This window comes from Ciona intestinalis, chromosome 12 (assembly GCF_000224145.3).
Source record: "Ciona intestinalis chromosome 12, KH, whole genome shotgun sequence".
Taxonomy (NCBI): Eukaryota; Metazoa; Chordata; class Ascidiacea; order Phlebobranchia; family Cionidae; genus Ciona; species Ciona intestinalis.
The window spans coordinates 137,164-152,697 of NC_020177.2; the positions used below are offsets into that span (position 1 = coordinate 137,164).

General features: G+C 38.2%; 2 protein-coding genes and 1 long non-coding RNA gene across 3 annotated transcripts; 1 reads left to right on the forward strand and 2 right to left on the reverse strand.

Moving 5' to 3' along the window:
- Nucleotides 1-847: 847 nt before the first annotated feature.
- LOC113474779 lies at nt 848-4,772 on the reverse strand. The gene is made up of 6 exons (XM_026837199.1): nt 4,046-4,772; nt 3,464-3,492; nt 2,710-3,027; nt 2,532-2,612; nt 2,412-2,474; nt 848-1,746 (listed from the first exon to the last, which is right to left on the reverse strand). Exons 3-6 carry the CDS (start codon nt 2,900-2,902, stop codon nt 995-997), a joined length of 1,089 nt encoding a protein of 362 aa, XP_026693000.1. The 5' UTR covers nt 2,903-3,027; nt 3,464-3,492; nt 4,046-4,772; the 3' UTR covers nt 848-994.
- Nucleotides 4,158-12,856, reverse strand: LOC108949958. Its single transcript, XM_026836997.1, has 12 exons — nt 12,331-12,856; nt 10,876-10,904; nt 10,205-10,285; nt 10,061-10,117; nt 8,900-9,820; nt 8,761-8,817; nt 7,079-7,945; nt 6,968-7,021; nt 5,357-6,274; nt 5,242-5,301; nt 4,771-4,948; nt 4,158-4,707 (listed from the first exon to the last, which is right to left on the reverse strand). Exons 1-12 carry the CDS (start codon nt 12,390-12,392, stop codon nt 4,158-4,160), a joined length of 3,834 nt encoding a protein of 1,277 aa, XP_026692798.1. The 5' UTR covers nt 12,393-12,856.
- A 1,530-nt stretch (nt 12,857-14,386) lies between these two features.
- Nucleotides 14,387-14,756, forward strand: LOC113474788. The gene is made up of 2 exons (XR_003396475.1): nt 14,387-14,633; nt 14,707-14,756. It is a non-coding gene; the product is annotated as an uncharacterized LOC113474788 (long non-coding RNA).
- Nucleotides 14,757-15,534: the final 778 nt, after the last annotated feature.

Sequence of the window (15,534 nt, forward strand, 5' to 3'; positions counted from 1 at the left end):
TGAAAAACGTTCCGTGCAAAATATTACTAAACACATTTTGCATCGTTTCAAGTTGCATTTCTACCATCTGTACTGCTGGCGTCGCTATGTCTAATTACGTCAGACATCATGCTGTGCCGATAATTATCATTGATGAAATAAACGCCTAAATCACTTCATTGTTACACTTCACTATGTTAGTATTGTTCTGTAAAGCAAAGACATAGAATATAGTTCGCATTTAGCATTGTTTATTTTAGATCAACTAAGGCAAATATTCAGTTTATACACAACATATTTTTCCAAGTAATTTTACAATGGATGAGAAAGGTATGGTGTATAAGCAAGCCGGTTTGAGTTGTTGGTAATTTAATTGAAATATGCTTACTAAACTATAATCAAAAATAAATCTGTTGGTAGTACTTGCTTACCCTAAGCTACAAATAACATACTCAACTCTGTTCGGTTGACTTTAAATCGAAAACTAAAGTTTCAACGTGTAAACGTCGTGTCTGGAACGTTTTCAACAGAGGGTCGTAATAAATTTGGACCGGGTGGCCGCAGTAGCGTCTTGGCGCTGCAAAAACACAAACTGTTTGGTATTAATAGTAGGGTGGGGGAAGATGGGACACCTTTAACACATAATATCCAAATATCCTAATCTTGTTTTAAACAATTAACAACGGTCTATGGGAGTCGTGAGAATATATAGTTTCATAATTCTTTGAATGTTCTTTGTTTACTACTAAATAAACAATATAGTCAAAAGGTGTCCCATCTTCCCCTATCCTACTGTATATCATATCATGTAAAATGCATAAAAACTTTCTTCTACACACATTATATGGCAAAAATGATGTTTCTCAAATTGAAATTTTTCCTTTTATTCAACACAAATTGAAATGCTGTATGGTGTATCTATAGACTCCTTAAGATATCCGCCACCTAACGGAAAGGTAAATGCTGGTTTCTCATGGAAGTCACGCCTTATTGTTACATCTATTCAATCACTTCGTTATTGGTTAATATCCTCAGCTTTCCCAAAAGCTGCAATCGCTTTGCGGTAACATTCGCGGGCCTCGTTGAGTTGGGAAGTGTTGTTATACGTGGAACTGAGTTTGTACAAACATTGTGCGTACACTAAATACTTTTCAGCGTTATCCTTGAAAACCCTTTTCATAATAGCGATCACGTCTTTCAATGTTTTTTCAGCACTATTTAAGTCACCCATTAAGTCCTCGCCGACTGCGATATGACACAAACAATAAACTTCCAGCAAACACCGATCTTCCTCACTGACGTCATCAGATCGTCGAATCATTTCTTGCATGTCACGCATCAGTGGAATCACTTGGGTTCGAACGATCGGTTTCAATCCTTTGTCACGTGATAACATTGCCCTAATAGATTCTTTGATCCCCCCTGCGCAATTCGATATCCTGACCAAACCTGCTTTCGATTGATTTCCATAAAACTCGGCAGCGATTTGATCAAACAAAATCGCTTCCATGTATCTTCCTTTACCCCTGATAGTGTCAGCAAATGTTCCGATTTTATTCGCCTTGGTTTGGAATTTCTTATTTAATATGGTCTTCAGTTGATCTTTGATTTTATTCGCTTCTTCCGCCTCTCCAACCAACATACAACATCGGTAATGGTTGATCAGATCTTTAGATTGAATGACAGCTGGGTCGAGCTTTATACGTTTCCTGGATACGCCGTAAGCTTGGTCGTATTCTTCCTCTTGCAGTAGTTGTCCAACGGATTCTGTGTTGATTATAGTTATCAAGAAGGGTCATACTCTATCTTAACCGTTAACGTCCACAGCCACAATTTACATAATGCATTATAGGCAAGTTCAAACACGATTTATTGGGAATATTTGCACCCGGTGTTACATACAATATATCTAGATTTTATTTAGTTTATTTATTAATAAGTGCTTACTTAATGTTTTCAGATGTTGGTCTATAACACTTAAGTTCAACACTACGTTCAATAAAGAAACATACTAAAGTGGGGTAAGATGGGACATGACATTCTCTCTTCTCGTTCCATTCAGTAGTAAACAAAGATATTCACAGAATAATATATATAACCGTATCCCCGCGACTTTAAAAGAGCGTTGTCAATTGTTCAAACCAGGATCAGGAAATATAGGACTTCGGTGCTAACAGTATCCCATCTTACCCCACAGTACTATATATTTTGTCTAATCCAAAATTCGTTTAATTAAGTTACCCAACACCGGTGGTAAACTTGCATGTATAGATCATAGGCATCGATGTTTTCACGTTGTAAACCAATTTTAAGATGGCGAAAAAAATGTCAGTGTAGGCCTATACTATAACTAAGACGAACGGGAAGACTAAAATATACGACGCACTTAAAGACTAAAAAACGACGCACGTGAAGGCTGAAATACAACGCACCTGACACAATTAACAAAATATCTACAAGGGTTGGCCTCCGTGACGTCACTCCACTCTGTGATCCTGAAAAACTCATTTAAATTGAGTTTCTTTATATTCTAGAATGTTATATCAACAAACCTTGTGGGTTAATTTGGATTTCTTGTAACGATGACGTAGCTTGCGATACGCTTGGTTCCTCAACCATGAGTGCCAGGAGATCTATATTAATATTAATTACCGAAAGGCAATTTTTCATAATAAAATGGTACAATCATTGTGTTAATTCTTAGAAAACTCTCTACTTTTCAAATCAAACCTGCTTTCGATTGATTTTCATAAAACTCTCCAAAGATTTGATTGAATAAAGTCGCTTCCGTGTCCTTTCCTTCACTCTTGATAGTGTCATAAAATGTTTTGATTTCATTTGGAGTGATATTGAATTGCTCTTTTAAAAACTTGTTCAGTTGATCTTTGGTTTGAATCGCATCTTCCGCCTCTCCAACCAACATACAACATCGGTAATGGCTGACCAGATCCTTGCATCTAATGACAGCTGGGTCGAGCTGTAATCGTTTCTTCGATACGCCATAAGCTTCGTTGTATTTTCGTTCTTTTAGTAGTCGTTCAAACGAATCTGTGCAAATCATTGAATTCAAAACACATAGAAGTATTTATCCTAAATATAGAGTTAAGATGTTAAAGTAAATGTATTGCAGCTACGATCTTTTATTGATTTAAATCAATAACTTTGTGAACAAGAGAGCATAGTGCTAATGAACTGGCACGTGCAGATAAAAAAACGATTCGCACAGAAGAAACGATTGTTAAACTAAGAGTAAGCCTCGTCGTCGCTGAAAAACGTTCTTTTAAGTAAATTTTAACAAACATTAAAATTACGCGATATCTAGCTTCTATTAGATAATCGAATATTGTTACGGTGAAAATAATATTTCAATCGCGACCAATAGTGTAACCCTGTAAGGGGAACGAACCACACAGATAACCGCTCGACAATAAAGGAATGATAGAACACATCATACACAATAAGATTGACAAAAAGACTTGCAAACCTGCGTTGTATGTCTGAATTCCCGATGATCTGAAAAATTAAAGAAGCTTCAATACAGCGGCCTATCATGGACCCCGCGAACCACGCAGCAATGACCCTCCGTTAAAAACGTTTAGTCACGACGGGGCAGACAAATTAGGGCCCAATAATACCCGATAGAAAACGGTTGTTTTCATTTGTATGCACATGTATTATAAATATTAAATTGTCAGGACTATATGATAAAACCCGTGAATGGTTACTTCAGAATGTGAAGTATGATGTAATAATAATCAAATTATCACAACTGTTTTATTATTTGGTCATAAGCCACAAGAATACATTCGACTTAATAAATTTTGTTGTTTTCGCGCACCGTTAAAGTTAACATTGGGCATTAATGCAAGTTTTTTCAAAATAAATATACAGCGGGTATCAGTGAGACCTATGTAACATTTTGAGGACAATTGGTTTACGGGTCAGCAGATATAGTGATACAGCAGGGGGCCACGTTTCAGCCACGCGGGAGGCCTTCTATATTTTAAAACACCATTGTTTTATATATTTTATAAATAAAACTTTTTATAAACAAAAGACGACCTACCTGTTATCATAACTATTTACAACAGTGGTTGCGACAGTGCTCAAGTTTATTGGGTTTTGCTGATTTTCATTCGATAAAGAATCCAATGATGTATCACGTTGTTTTTCCGCCCTTAGCAATTTGTTTTTAGATATTTTAGTCCATTCAGCTTTGGTTTCATCGTTGAAATCCTCAGCTTTCCCATAAGCTGCAATAGCTTTGCGGTAATATTCACAGGCCTCGTTGGGTCGGGAAGTGTTTTCATTTCACCGAGATTGTACAAACAAGCTGCGTACACTAAATAATTTCCAGCTCTGTCCTTGAAAACCCTCTCCATTATAGCGATCGCTTCTTCCAATGTTTTTTCACGAATAATCCAGTCACCAAGCAAATATTCACTGTATTCGATATAATACAAACACCAAACTTCCTGCAAACACCGATCTTCCTCACTGACGTCATCAGATCGTCGAATCATTTCTCGCATGTCACGCATCAGTGGAACCACGTGGATTCGTACCATCGGCTTCAATCTCTTTTCACGTTTTATCATTACCACGATAGATTCTGTGATTCCCTTTGCGCAATTCGATATCCCGACCAAACATTCTTTCGTTTGATTTCCATAAAACTCGGCAGCGATTTGATAAAACAAAATCGCTTCCATGTCTCTCCCTTCACCCCTGATAGTGTCAGCAAATGTTTTAATTTCATTCGCCTTGGTTTGAAATTTTTCTTTTAACAACATCTTAAGTTGGTCTTTAGTTCGAATCGCTTCTTCCGCCTCCCCAACCAACATACAACATCGGTAATGGTTGACCAGATCCTTAGAACCAATGACAGCTAGGTTAAACCGTAGTCGCTTCTTCGAGACGCCATACGCTTCGTTGTATTTTCGTTCTTGCAGTAGTCGTTCAAACGAATCTGTGCAAATAATTGAATTCAAAACACATAAAGTAAGTATTCCAAGTTACAAAGGCAAGGACCTAATGTTAAAGAATTTCGACTGTATTCATTACTAAGATAAGGTCCGTTGTCAATATTTCTTATTGTTTACCTCAGTGTTTCTCAACCTTTTTAGCTTGCGAACCGGTAAAATTTCGAAACAAATTTTGCGGACCGGTGGACCTTTAAAAATCAACCCAAAATGTAATTACGTCTAAAGTGGACCATGAACTCTATGTTATGTCACAGTGCTGCAAATTATGAAATCTAACCTGGAACCAAAACATCTATGGGTGTTGGTTTTTGTGACGTTTCTTTACCACCACGTGATCCTGCGATAATTATTTCATTTTTATTTATATTTTATTAAGTGTTTTATCAACATACCTTTTCGGTTAGTTTGAATATCTCTCATAGAAGGCTTAGTGCGTATTTCTGTGTGCATCCCAGTTGATCCGAAAACAGAGCGAAACACTCGAGAAACATATGATGTATCACGTTGTTTTTCAGCATTTTCCAAGTTGGTTCTGCATATGTTAACCTTTTCAGCTCTTTGATCATTGCCGATTTTCTCAGCCTTCCCATAAGCTGCAATCGCTTTGCGGTAATACAGGCAGGCATCAATGGGTCGGGAAGTGCATCCATACGTGTAACCGAGATTGTTCAAACATTGTCCGCACACTTCATACTTAACGGCTTTCTCCTTGAAAACCCTCTGCATAATAGCGATCGCTTCTTTCAATGTTTTTTCACTAACATCTAAGTCACCCACCAAGTACTCGCTGACTCCGATCTGGCACAAACACTCAACTTCCTGCAAACACCGTTCTTCCTCACTGACGTCATCAGATCGGCGAATTATTTCTCGCATGTCACGCATCAGTGGAATCACGTGGGTTCGAACGATCGGTTTCAATCCTTTGTCACGTGATAACAATGCCCTAATAGATTCTTTCATCCCCCATGCGCAATCACTTATACCGACCAAACATGCTTTCGTTTGATTTCTATAAAACTCGGCAGCGATTTGATAAAATAAAATCGCTTCCATGTCTCTCCCTTCACCCCTGATAGTGTCAGCAAATGTTTTGATTTCATTCGCCGTGGTTTCGAATTTATCTTTTAATATGGTCATCAGTTGTTCTTTGATTTGAATCGCTTCTTCCGTCTCTCCAACCAACATACAACATCGGTAACTGTTGACCAGATTCTTGGATCTAATAACAACTGGGTCGTAGATACGTTTCCTGGATATGATATAAGCATTGTAGTAGTTTCGTTTTTGAAGTGATCGACCAGCATAACCTAAAAAAACATCCTTTATTAATTCAAACACCAAACAACGTATTTCAAATATCAGAATATTTTAATCCTAGTATAGGTTTGGGGTTATTGTAGCTTATAAAGAATACAACGAACAACAGCAACCGAAAGTATGTTGATGCTTACTAGCTTAATAACTTGTTTCATATAATTGCGTTTATTTTGGAGCGCGTGGGATTTAGCCTAAAGGTGATAATGCAGTGGTATGCTGCTTGGCTGAGGATGAGGAAAAATATGCTGCTTGGCTGAGGATGAGGAAAAATATGCTGCTTGGCTGAGGAAAACGTAAATATACAACAGTGCTACTTCTGGAACATATTTAGGTTGTTTATTACCGCATGTTTATTTCACACGCAACTGTGCAAATGGCAGTGTCAAGTTTGTGTTGCGGGAATTATCGGGCGTCCCAACTTTTTGGCCTAACTTTGGGAGCCTTTAGTAATGTAAGTGGTACTTGAACGCCACATAAACGAAAAAAAAATTCCGCGAGTGGATAAAGTTTGGGAATCACTGTGCTAATGGAATCCAATCTTACCCCACAGTACTATATTTTTTGTTTAATCTTAAATTGCCATTTATTATTCATTTTACACAACACCGGTGGCTAATTGGCATGTATACATACAAATTTAGCTGGGAATATATTAATAACGATGTGCACTAATAAATTCCTACCTGCACCAAAAATATCTTTAAATTTTGGGATTGACTTCACTCCACTCTGTGATCCTGGAAAAATTATTTCATTTGAGTTTGTTTATATTCTGGAATGTTATATCAACAAACCTTGTGGGCTAACTTGATTATCTTGTAACGATGACGTAGCTTGCGATACGCTTAGTTGGCGTTGCTTTTCACATTGATTCAAATATGTTTTGGCCGAGCCAATCCATTCAGCTCTTTCATCATCGTTGAGATCTTCAGCTTTCCCGTATGCAATAGATTTGAGGAAACACTGACATGCATCGTTGAGTCTGGAAGTGTTCATATACGTGTGACCGAGATTGTACAAACAAGCTGCGTACACTGAATACTTTCCAGCGTTCTCTTTGAAAACCCTATCCATTATAGCGATCGCTTCTTTCAATGTTTTTTCCACACTATCTAAGTCACCCACATAGTACTCGCTGACTCCGATCTGGCACGAACAGTCAACTTCCTCCAAATACCGTTCTTCCTTACTGACGTCATCAGATCGACGAATCATTTCTTGCATGTCACGCATCAGTGGAATCACGTGGGTTCGAACGATAGGTTTTAATCCTTCGTCGCGTGATATCATTGCTCTGATAGATACATCGATCCCACATACGCAACTCCTTATACCGACCAAATCTGTTTTAGATTGATTTCCATAAAACTCGGCAGCGATTTGATAAAACAAAATTGCTTCCATGTCTCTCCCTTCACCCCCGATAGTGTCAGCCAATGCTTTGATTTCATTCGCCGTGGCTTGAAAATTCTGTTTTATTAACACCCCCAGTTGGTCTTTAGTTCGAATCGCTTCTTCCGCCTCTCCAACCAACATACAACATCGGTAATGGTTGACCAGATCCTTGCATCTAATGACAGCTGGGTCGAGCTTTATACGTTTCCTGGATACGCCGTAAGCTTGGTCGTATTTTGCCTCTTGCAGTAGTTGACCAACATTATCTGTGCAAATATAACTTCGTCAACAGATTTTCCGCATGTAGCAACGAGTAGAAAACTAACTTCTTTGTCACATTTTAAACGTTGATAAACATACCACAAATCAATAATGAAGCACCAAACAAAACAAAAGATCACGTCTCTAATCAATGGACATCTTCATTGTTAATGAAGTTAATACGTTATACTAGGTTAAGGTCAATATTTTCGCTTCTCATTTATCACCCAATTTAGTTGAAAACAAATAATATTTACGAAGCTATATAACCGTAGAACTGCGACTTTAAAATTATGTTGTTAATTGTTAAAAAAACAATCGGAAAATATGGGATTAGGTGCTAACGGTATTTCATCATACCCCACAGACTATTTACATACAAAGACTACGTGTTAAAACACTGGGTTCGTCGTGAGGAACGCCATTAGGGTTAAGATTCGGAAGGTCGGTGGTAATATCTAGTTACATTTATTCTGCTGAATGAATTTAAAACATTTATCTTCGCATGCCCGAGCAACGACAATCGTTATAACACGGGTGTTCTGTTTCATACACCTCGTGCCCGCTTACGAGTTACCACGTATGTAACTTTATTGTTGATTGTTTTTCTGTATGGCTGATAATTTGGGCAACCCATTAGTGTGACCACTGGGTTGTAGCAATTGTGAAGGTGTCTTGCCCAAGGACACATACGCGCACAAAGCGGGCAGCGACGAGCCTTCAACCAAAATCCTCTGGGTAAAAGGCATAGCATTTATAAATAAATGAGATAAAACATGATAGTTTAAATAATTATGGTGACCAGTTAACGAAATCTAACCTGGACTAAAAACATCTTGAAGTGTTGTTTTTTGTGACGTCTCTTCACCATGTGATCCTGCAAATCAGAATGCATTGATATTAAATATCAACATATTAATTTTTGTTGATTCATATTATTAGGTGTTTTATCAACGAACCTTGTGGGTTAGTTTGAATTATTTTCAATGGCGGCTTAGTGCGTATTTCTGTGTGCATCCCAGTTGATCCGAAAACAGAGCGAAACACTCGAGAAACATATGATGTATCACGTTGTTTTTCAGCATTTTCCAAGTTGGTTCTGCATATGTTCACCTTTTCCGTTCTTTGAGCATTGCCGATTTTCTCAGCCTTTCCATAAGCTGCAATAGCTTTGCGGTAATACTGGCAAGCATCAATAGATCGGGAAGTCTGTTCATACGCGCCACCGAGGTTTTCCAAACAATCTGCGTACACTGAATACTTTCCAGCGTTCTCCTTGAAAACCCTCTCAATAATAGCAATCGCTTCTTCCAATGTTTTTTCACCACCATTGAAGTATCCAACCAAACCCTCGCTGATAGCGATCCAATTTAAACAATAAACTTCCTGCAAACACCGATCTTCCTCACTGACGTCATTAGATCGTCGAATCTTTTCTCGCATGTCACGCATCAGTGGAATCACGTGGGTTCGAACGATCGATTTCAATCCTTTGTCACGTGATAACATTGCCTTGATAGATTCTTTGATCCCACATGCGCAATTCGATATCCTGACCAAACATGCTTTCGATTGATTTCCATAAAACTCGGCAGCGATTTGATAAAACAAAATCGCTTCCATGTCTCTCCCTTCACCCCTGATAGTGTCAGCAAATGTTTCGATTTCATTCGGCGTGGTTTCGAATTTCTCTTTAAACAAATGTATCAGTTCTTCTTTGGTTCGAATCGCTTCTTCCGCCTCTCCAACCAACATACAACATCGGTAATGGTTGACCAGATCCTTAGATACAATGACAGCTAGGTCGAGCTTTACACGTTTCCTGGATACTCCATAAGCATGGTAGCACTTTCGTTGTTGCAATAGTTGACCAATGACGTCTATGAATATTTATGTTTTCTATGTAATTCACAATATATGCGTAAGATAAATACAGATATGTTTTAGACTGCAACATTTGTGCCTTAAACGTTAGTTTTTGTAAAATAGAGTCGCTATAATAGTGTGATTAAATGGACGGTGTTTCTTTCTAGCAATTATTAAAATGCAAGCAGTGTGTCTGACCACTGGATTTTGTCAAACTTGTGCCAGTATAACACATCCTTTTTACCAAAACCAACCTGGTGCAAAAATATTTTTTATCATCGGTATTCGTGATGCCACTCCACCATGAGATCCTGAAAAAATATGTTAATTATGTTTGATTATGATTTATTATAACTATTAAATGTTTGATTATGATTTGGAATATTATGTCAACAAACCTTGTGGGTTAATTTGCATATCTTGTAGCGATGACGTAGCTTGTGACACACTCGGTTGCTCAACCGTGCGAACCTCATGATCTTTGAAATACAAACATATGAATGATTAAATGAAACTTATTTATCCTCGCATGGGCGATTTCCTGTATGGCTGACATTTTAGACAACCCGTCGGAAAAAATAGTTATGGCAGTTGTCGTTAGGTCTCTTGCCTATGGACATGTACGCCCACAATGATAGATGCATTAAATGGTAAAGCGCAATTCACTGCGCGTTACCAAAATAAGTTCTACATACTACATAAACATCACGTATGGGCTGGGGGAAGATGGGACACTTTTTCATTCTCTCCTCTCGTCCCATTTGGTAGTAAACAAAGAATAAATACAGATAAGGATATTTGCAGAAATCTATAACCGTAGCCCCGCGAGTCGCGACTCATTTTTGTTTTCTTATATTATATCCTTTTGTTTTAATGTTAACAACACCATTTTTGTTTTACTATATTATATCTTTGCGCCCCAAAGGAAGTAATCAAGCAGAGACCAAACCTGCATTGAACCAGAACCGCGCCTATAAAAGAGCGTTGTAAATTGTTTAAACCCGATTAGGAAATATGGGATATCGGTGCTAACGGTATCCATCTTACCCCACAGTGCTATACAACAAACCTGCGCTTTCTATGTACGTTCCGGTTGGGCTGAAAATGAAATGTAAACTTTAATAATGGATCACGTGTGTCATTAAGTTACATAGGTTTGGGGTTTAAGGCTTAACGCTGCTACCATTGTGGGAAATAAGGTAAAAAGACGGAAATTTCTCTATCCAGGACACTAAACAAAAAACAATCACTTACCAAGTTCCATACGTGGTAACTTGTAAGCAGGCACGAGGTGCATGAAACAAAACACCTGTGTTATAACGACTGTCCCTGCCCCGCCACGCAAGGATAAATAAATGACATATACGTGGTAACTTGTAAGCGGGCACGAGGTGTATGAAACAGAACACCCGTGTTATAACGACTGCCGTTGCCCCGCCATGCGAGGATAAATTAGTTACATATACGTGGTAACTTGTAAGCGGGCACGATGTGCATGAAGCAAAACACCTGTGTTATAACGACTGTTGTTGCCCCACCATGCGTGGATAAATTAGTTACATATACGTGGTAACTCGTAAGCGGGCACGAAGTGCATGGAACAGAACACCTGTGTTATAACAACTGTCGTTGCCCCGCCATGCGTGGATAAATAAGTTACATATACGTGGTAACTTGTAAGCGGGCACGAGGTGTATGGAGCAGAACACCTGTGTTATAACGACTGTCGCTGCCCCGCCATGTGAGGATAAATAAATGACATATACGTGGTAACTTGTAAGCGGGCACGAGGTGTATGAAACAAAAACCCGTGTTATAACGACTGCCGTTGCCCCGCCATGCGAGGATAAATTAGTTACATATACGTGGTAACTTGTAAGCGGGCACGATGTGCATGAACAAAACACCTGTGTTATAACGACTGTCGTTGCCCCGCCATGCGAGGATAAATTAGTGACATATACGTGGTAACTCGTAAGCGGGCACGAAGTATTTGGAACAAAACACCTGTGTTATAACAACTGTCGCTGTCCCGCCATGTGAGGATAAATAAATGACATATACGTGGTAACTCGTAAGCGGGCACGAAGTACTTGGAACAGAAAACCTGTGTTATAACAACTGTCGCTGCCCCGCCATGTGAGGATAAATAAATGACATATACGTGGTAACTCGTAAGCGGGCACGAAGTACTTGGAACAGAAAACCCGTGTTATAACAACTGTCGCTGTCCCGCCATGTGAGGATAAATAAATGACATATACGTGGTAACTCGTAAGCGGGCACGAAGTATTTGGAACAGAAAACCTGTGTTATAACAACTGTCGTTGCCCCGCCATGTGAGGATGAATAAGTTACATATACGTGGTAACTCGTAAGCGGGCACGAAGTGCATGGAACAAAACACCTGTATTATATCGACTGTCGTTGCACCGCCATGCGATATAAAGTCTTACTCATTCGTTAAAACACGTTATTAATAATTAAGTTTAAAATAGTAGTTTCTTGTTATTATACAACTTACTTGTTGTCAATGCTTACTATATTATCGCTTGCATGGATTTGGACTTGGATTTCACCCGACATTCTTACAACAAGTTAGAACAAATACAAAGCAACTACACAAACCTCTCGTAGACTGAAAAATACAACGCCTCGGGCGCCTCCATCTAAACATCTGGTTAAACTTCTTATGTTGTTTGAGTTTTTCAGCCACGCTGTTTAACCGTTCCTCCTGTACCTTTTACCCATAGCGTGTTTTTACATCTGTTACTGCTGATTTCTTTCTAGTTTTTTAATTAATATCATCTTCGCTATATCGTTTTCGCAGAGATAAATTTAAACTTATGTATTATGTACGTAGTAAATAAAACAAATGCCTTCGAGCTATTGTGACGCCTATGCATTCCTCTTATACTGGATACTGGCGAAATAGAAAATCATGAAAACCATATATGCTTACAACGGATTTTGTTTGATACAAACTTTTTTATCTCTTCGAATAAAGTAGCGAAAAATAAATAAAGTAAAACAACGAAGAGAATGGAATTAGCAGCAAAACGACATAACCATGGCTAAACGTGTACATGCCTAATTTTACTGCTAAACTTATTTGAACAATTCCAAACAAACCAATACACGTAGGTTATTACGTCATAATACATTGTCACGTTTGTGGCTACACTTCCGGAACGTCACCAAGACACATTTCTATGTTTTCTATAAGATGTTTGTGGGAGTGTTTTGGTTGTGACGTCATTCTTAGTGACGTCATTTATTTTCAATACTTCACGTGGGAAAGTAATTATAACCGCGAAGGTTCTATGGCTATTATTTTTCTTTTATGGTTGCCGCATTAGCCAACGCATGTCTTTTTTAATTTGTTTATTAATGGATGGTTTTCTGTATAACAAGTAAGAACGATTAAATAACGCAACGTTAAAGGAACAACAAAGTACTTACAAACTGTTTGCGGCCATTAATGTGATACCATCATTAAAATTACAATAACTTATACATCTGCTCAAAGTCAATGCAACTACAACTAAAGGACGTATAAGAAAGCAAGGAAGTAAGCCAAACCCGCGAGTGATGCGGGCGGCGCTGATTGATTAGGGCACATAAACTAAACTTACACTCACGAACACAAATACACGCTTCATTGAACTTACATACGATTAACGGTAAAGCAAATGCGGGTAACAAAGTAGGTTCGAACTTAAAGTTACCTAAACATATTCACGTATATCTTGCGATAACAGTAATAAATTCTCATTCTTTCTCTGGGCAGTCCAGTATTACGCAAACTGTAGAATGCATTTGAAAGTAAAACAATGAAGTAAAATACATATTTAAATTTATATTATTAAATTAAAGTGGAACAAGCTACAAATAGTAAAAAAATATTTTACATTCCTGTGTTTAAGGTGAACATAGTGTTGTCGTGGTAACAGTGTTTCCAGTTGCAGTTGTTGAAGAATTTTTCGGGAACGGGAAGGAAAAAATTCTGAGAAGTAAAAATATTGGTAAACACTTTAATATAAATTCCTCGTTGATTAGCCTTCCCCGCTTTCGGTTGATTGGCTCGCAGTCCTCGCTTACCAAACACTCGCCTTCCAATGCGTGGCAGTTACAGTACGTGGATGGTTGGTTGGTTCTGCAACTAATGTGGATTGTATTTCAAGATTTTAAGTTGAGTTTTGTTGTTTAATGCTAGAACTTTACATTAGGTTACTATTAAACTAAACATTATTTATACAGTAAGATTATCACTATTAATGCTAACCATTTAACTATTGGTAACTGTTTAAATATTGTAAAAGTTATTGTGCCTTGTGTTTAACGGTATTTTATTTTTTAACATTACTTTATTCTTGATGTATTCGGAAATCGCGCGACGGTTCTATTACGTCATACAAGACACTCGCGGCTTGTCATCGGTTACGCGATCGCTTCGTTAGGACACACAATCGCTTCGTTGAGCTTGTTACGTTACAATAAGTTGAATCGCGTCCAATTCTCTCGAGATAATGACGTCATAGTTTTCTCATCGCTCGACCACACGTGTTGTGACGTCACAATGCGGTTCGTTCCACGCGTGCGTTTCGCGATATTTTTTCATGGGGCCCCATGCGCGTTTTGCGTCGACGCAAGGCACATTACTTGTATATTCTAATAAAATTTGCGCTATAAGCGCGAAGCAAGAAAATCAAAGAATTGGTAAAGTATAAATCACAATCGGCATTATTACGTACATAAGCTCTTTTCTAGAAACATCGATGTTGTGACGTCACGTAGTGGTGATGACGCAACAGAAGAACCCACTTCGTAAGTTCATTGTTTCGTCACAATATTACTTTGTTGCAAGTTTAACAGAAGTTTTAAACTTGTTTATTTTTAGAACATAGTGGTGACGTCACAGCGGACCAAGCGGACCATAACGTAAAGCAAGAATGAAGGTAGTTATGACGTAATAATATACACGGAAACAAACGATTATATTGTTGCAGAAAAGTCAGCGAATAAAGCTGCTGAAGAAAAGCGCAAGGTATTGTATTTGTTTATATTTAGTATAATAAACGATAACTTTGGAATAAATTTAAACGTGGAATAGACTTGAGTAAAGTTATTGAAGTTGCTGTCTGTGACGTAACTGTTACGTATACCTGTGACGTAACTGTTACGTATACCTGTGACGTAACTGTTACGTATACCTGTGACGTAACTGTTACGTATACCTGTGACGTAACTGTTACGTATACCTGTGACGTAACTGTTACGCATACCTGTGACGTAACTGTTACGTATACCTGTGACGTAACTGTTACGTATACCTGTGACGTAACTGTTACGTATACGTACATCTGTGACATAACTATCTATCTTTGCAGACGAAGAACAAAGACGAAGACGCCATTAAAAGGATACACGGTTTGAGGTTTGAGTATTATAAGTATGAGTTGTGTGTTGTATGTGTGTCTTGTCTGCGCTGCTGTATTCTTATTCTGCTGGACCTAATGTTGCCAGCTATTTTTAGTCAGTCACTACTATAGTGCATTTTGCATGTCTATGAAATATATGCAATGAAACTATGGCGAACATCTTGCTGGATCAGATTTTGTTGTTGTACACTCTATTGGGTACTTCGTCTACAAAGGTCGAACCCTTCAGCGATTCTGTATTGTCCTGATCGCTTGGTGAGAACGCTATGTTGGTACACAAATACTCG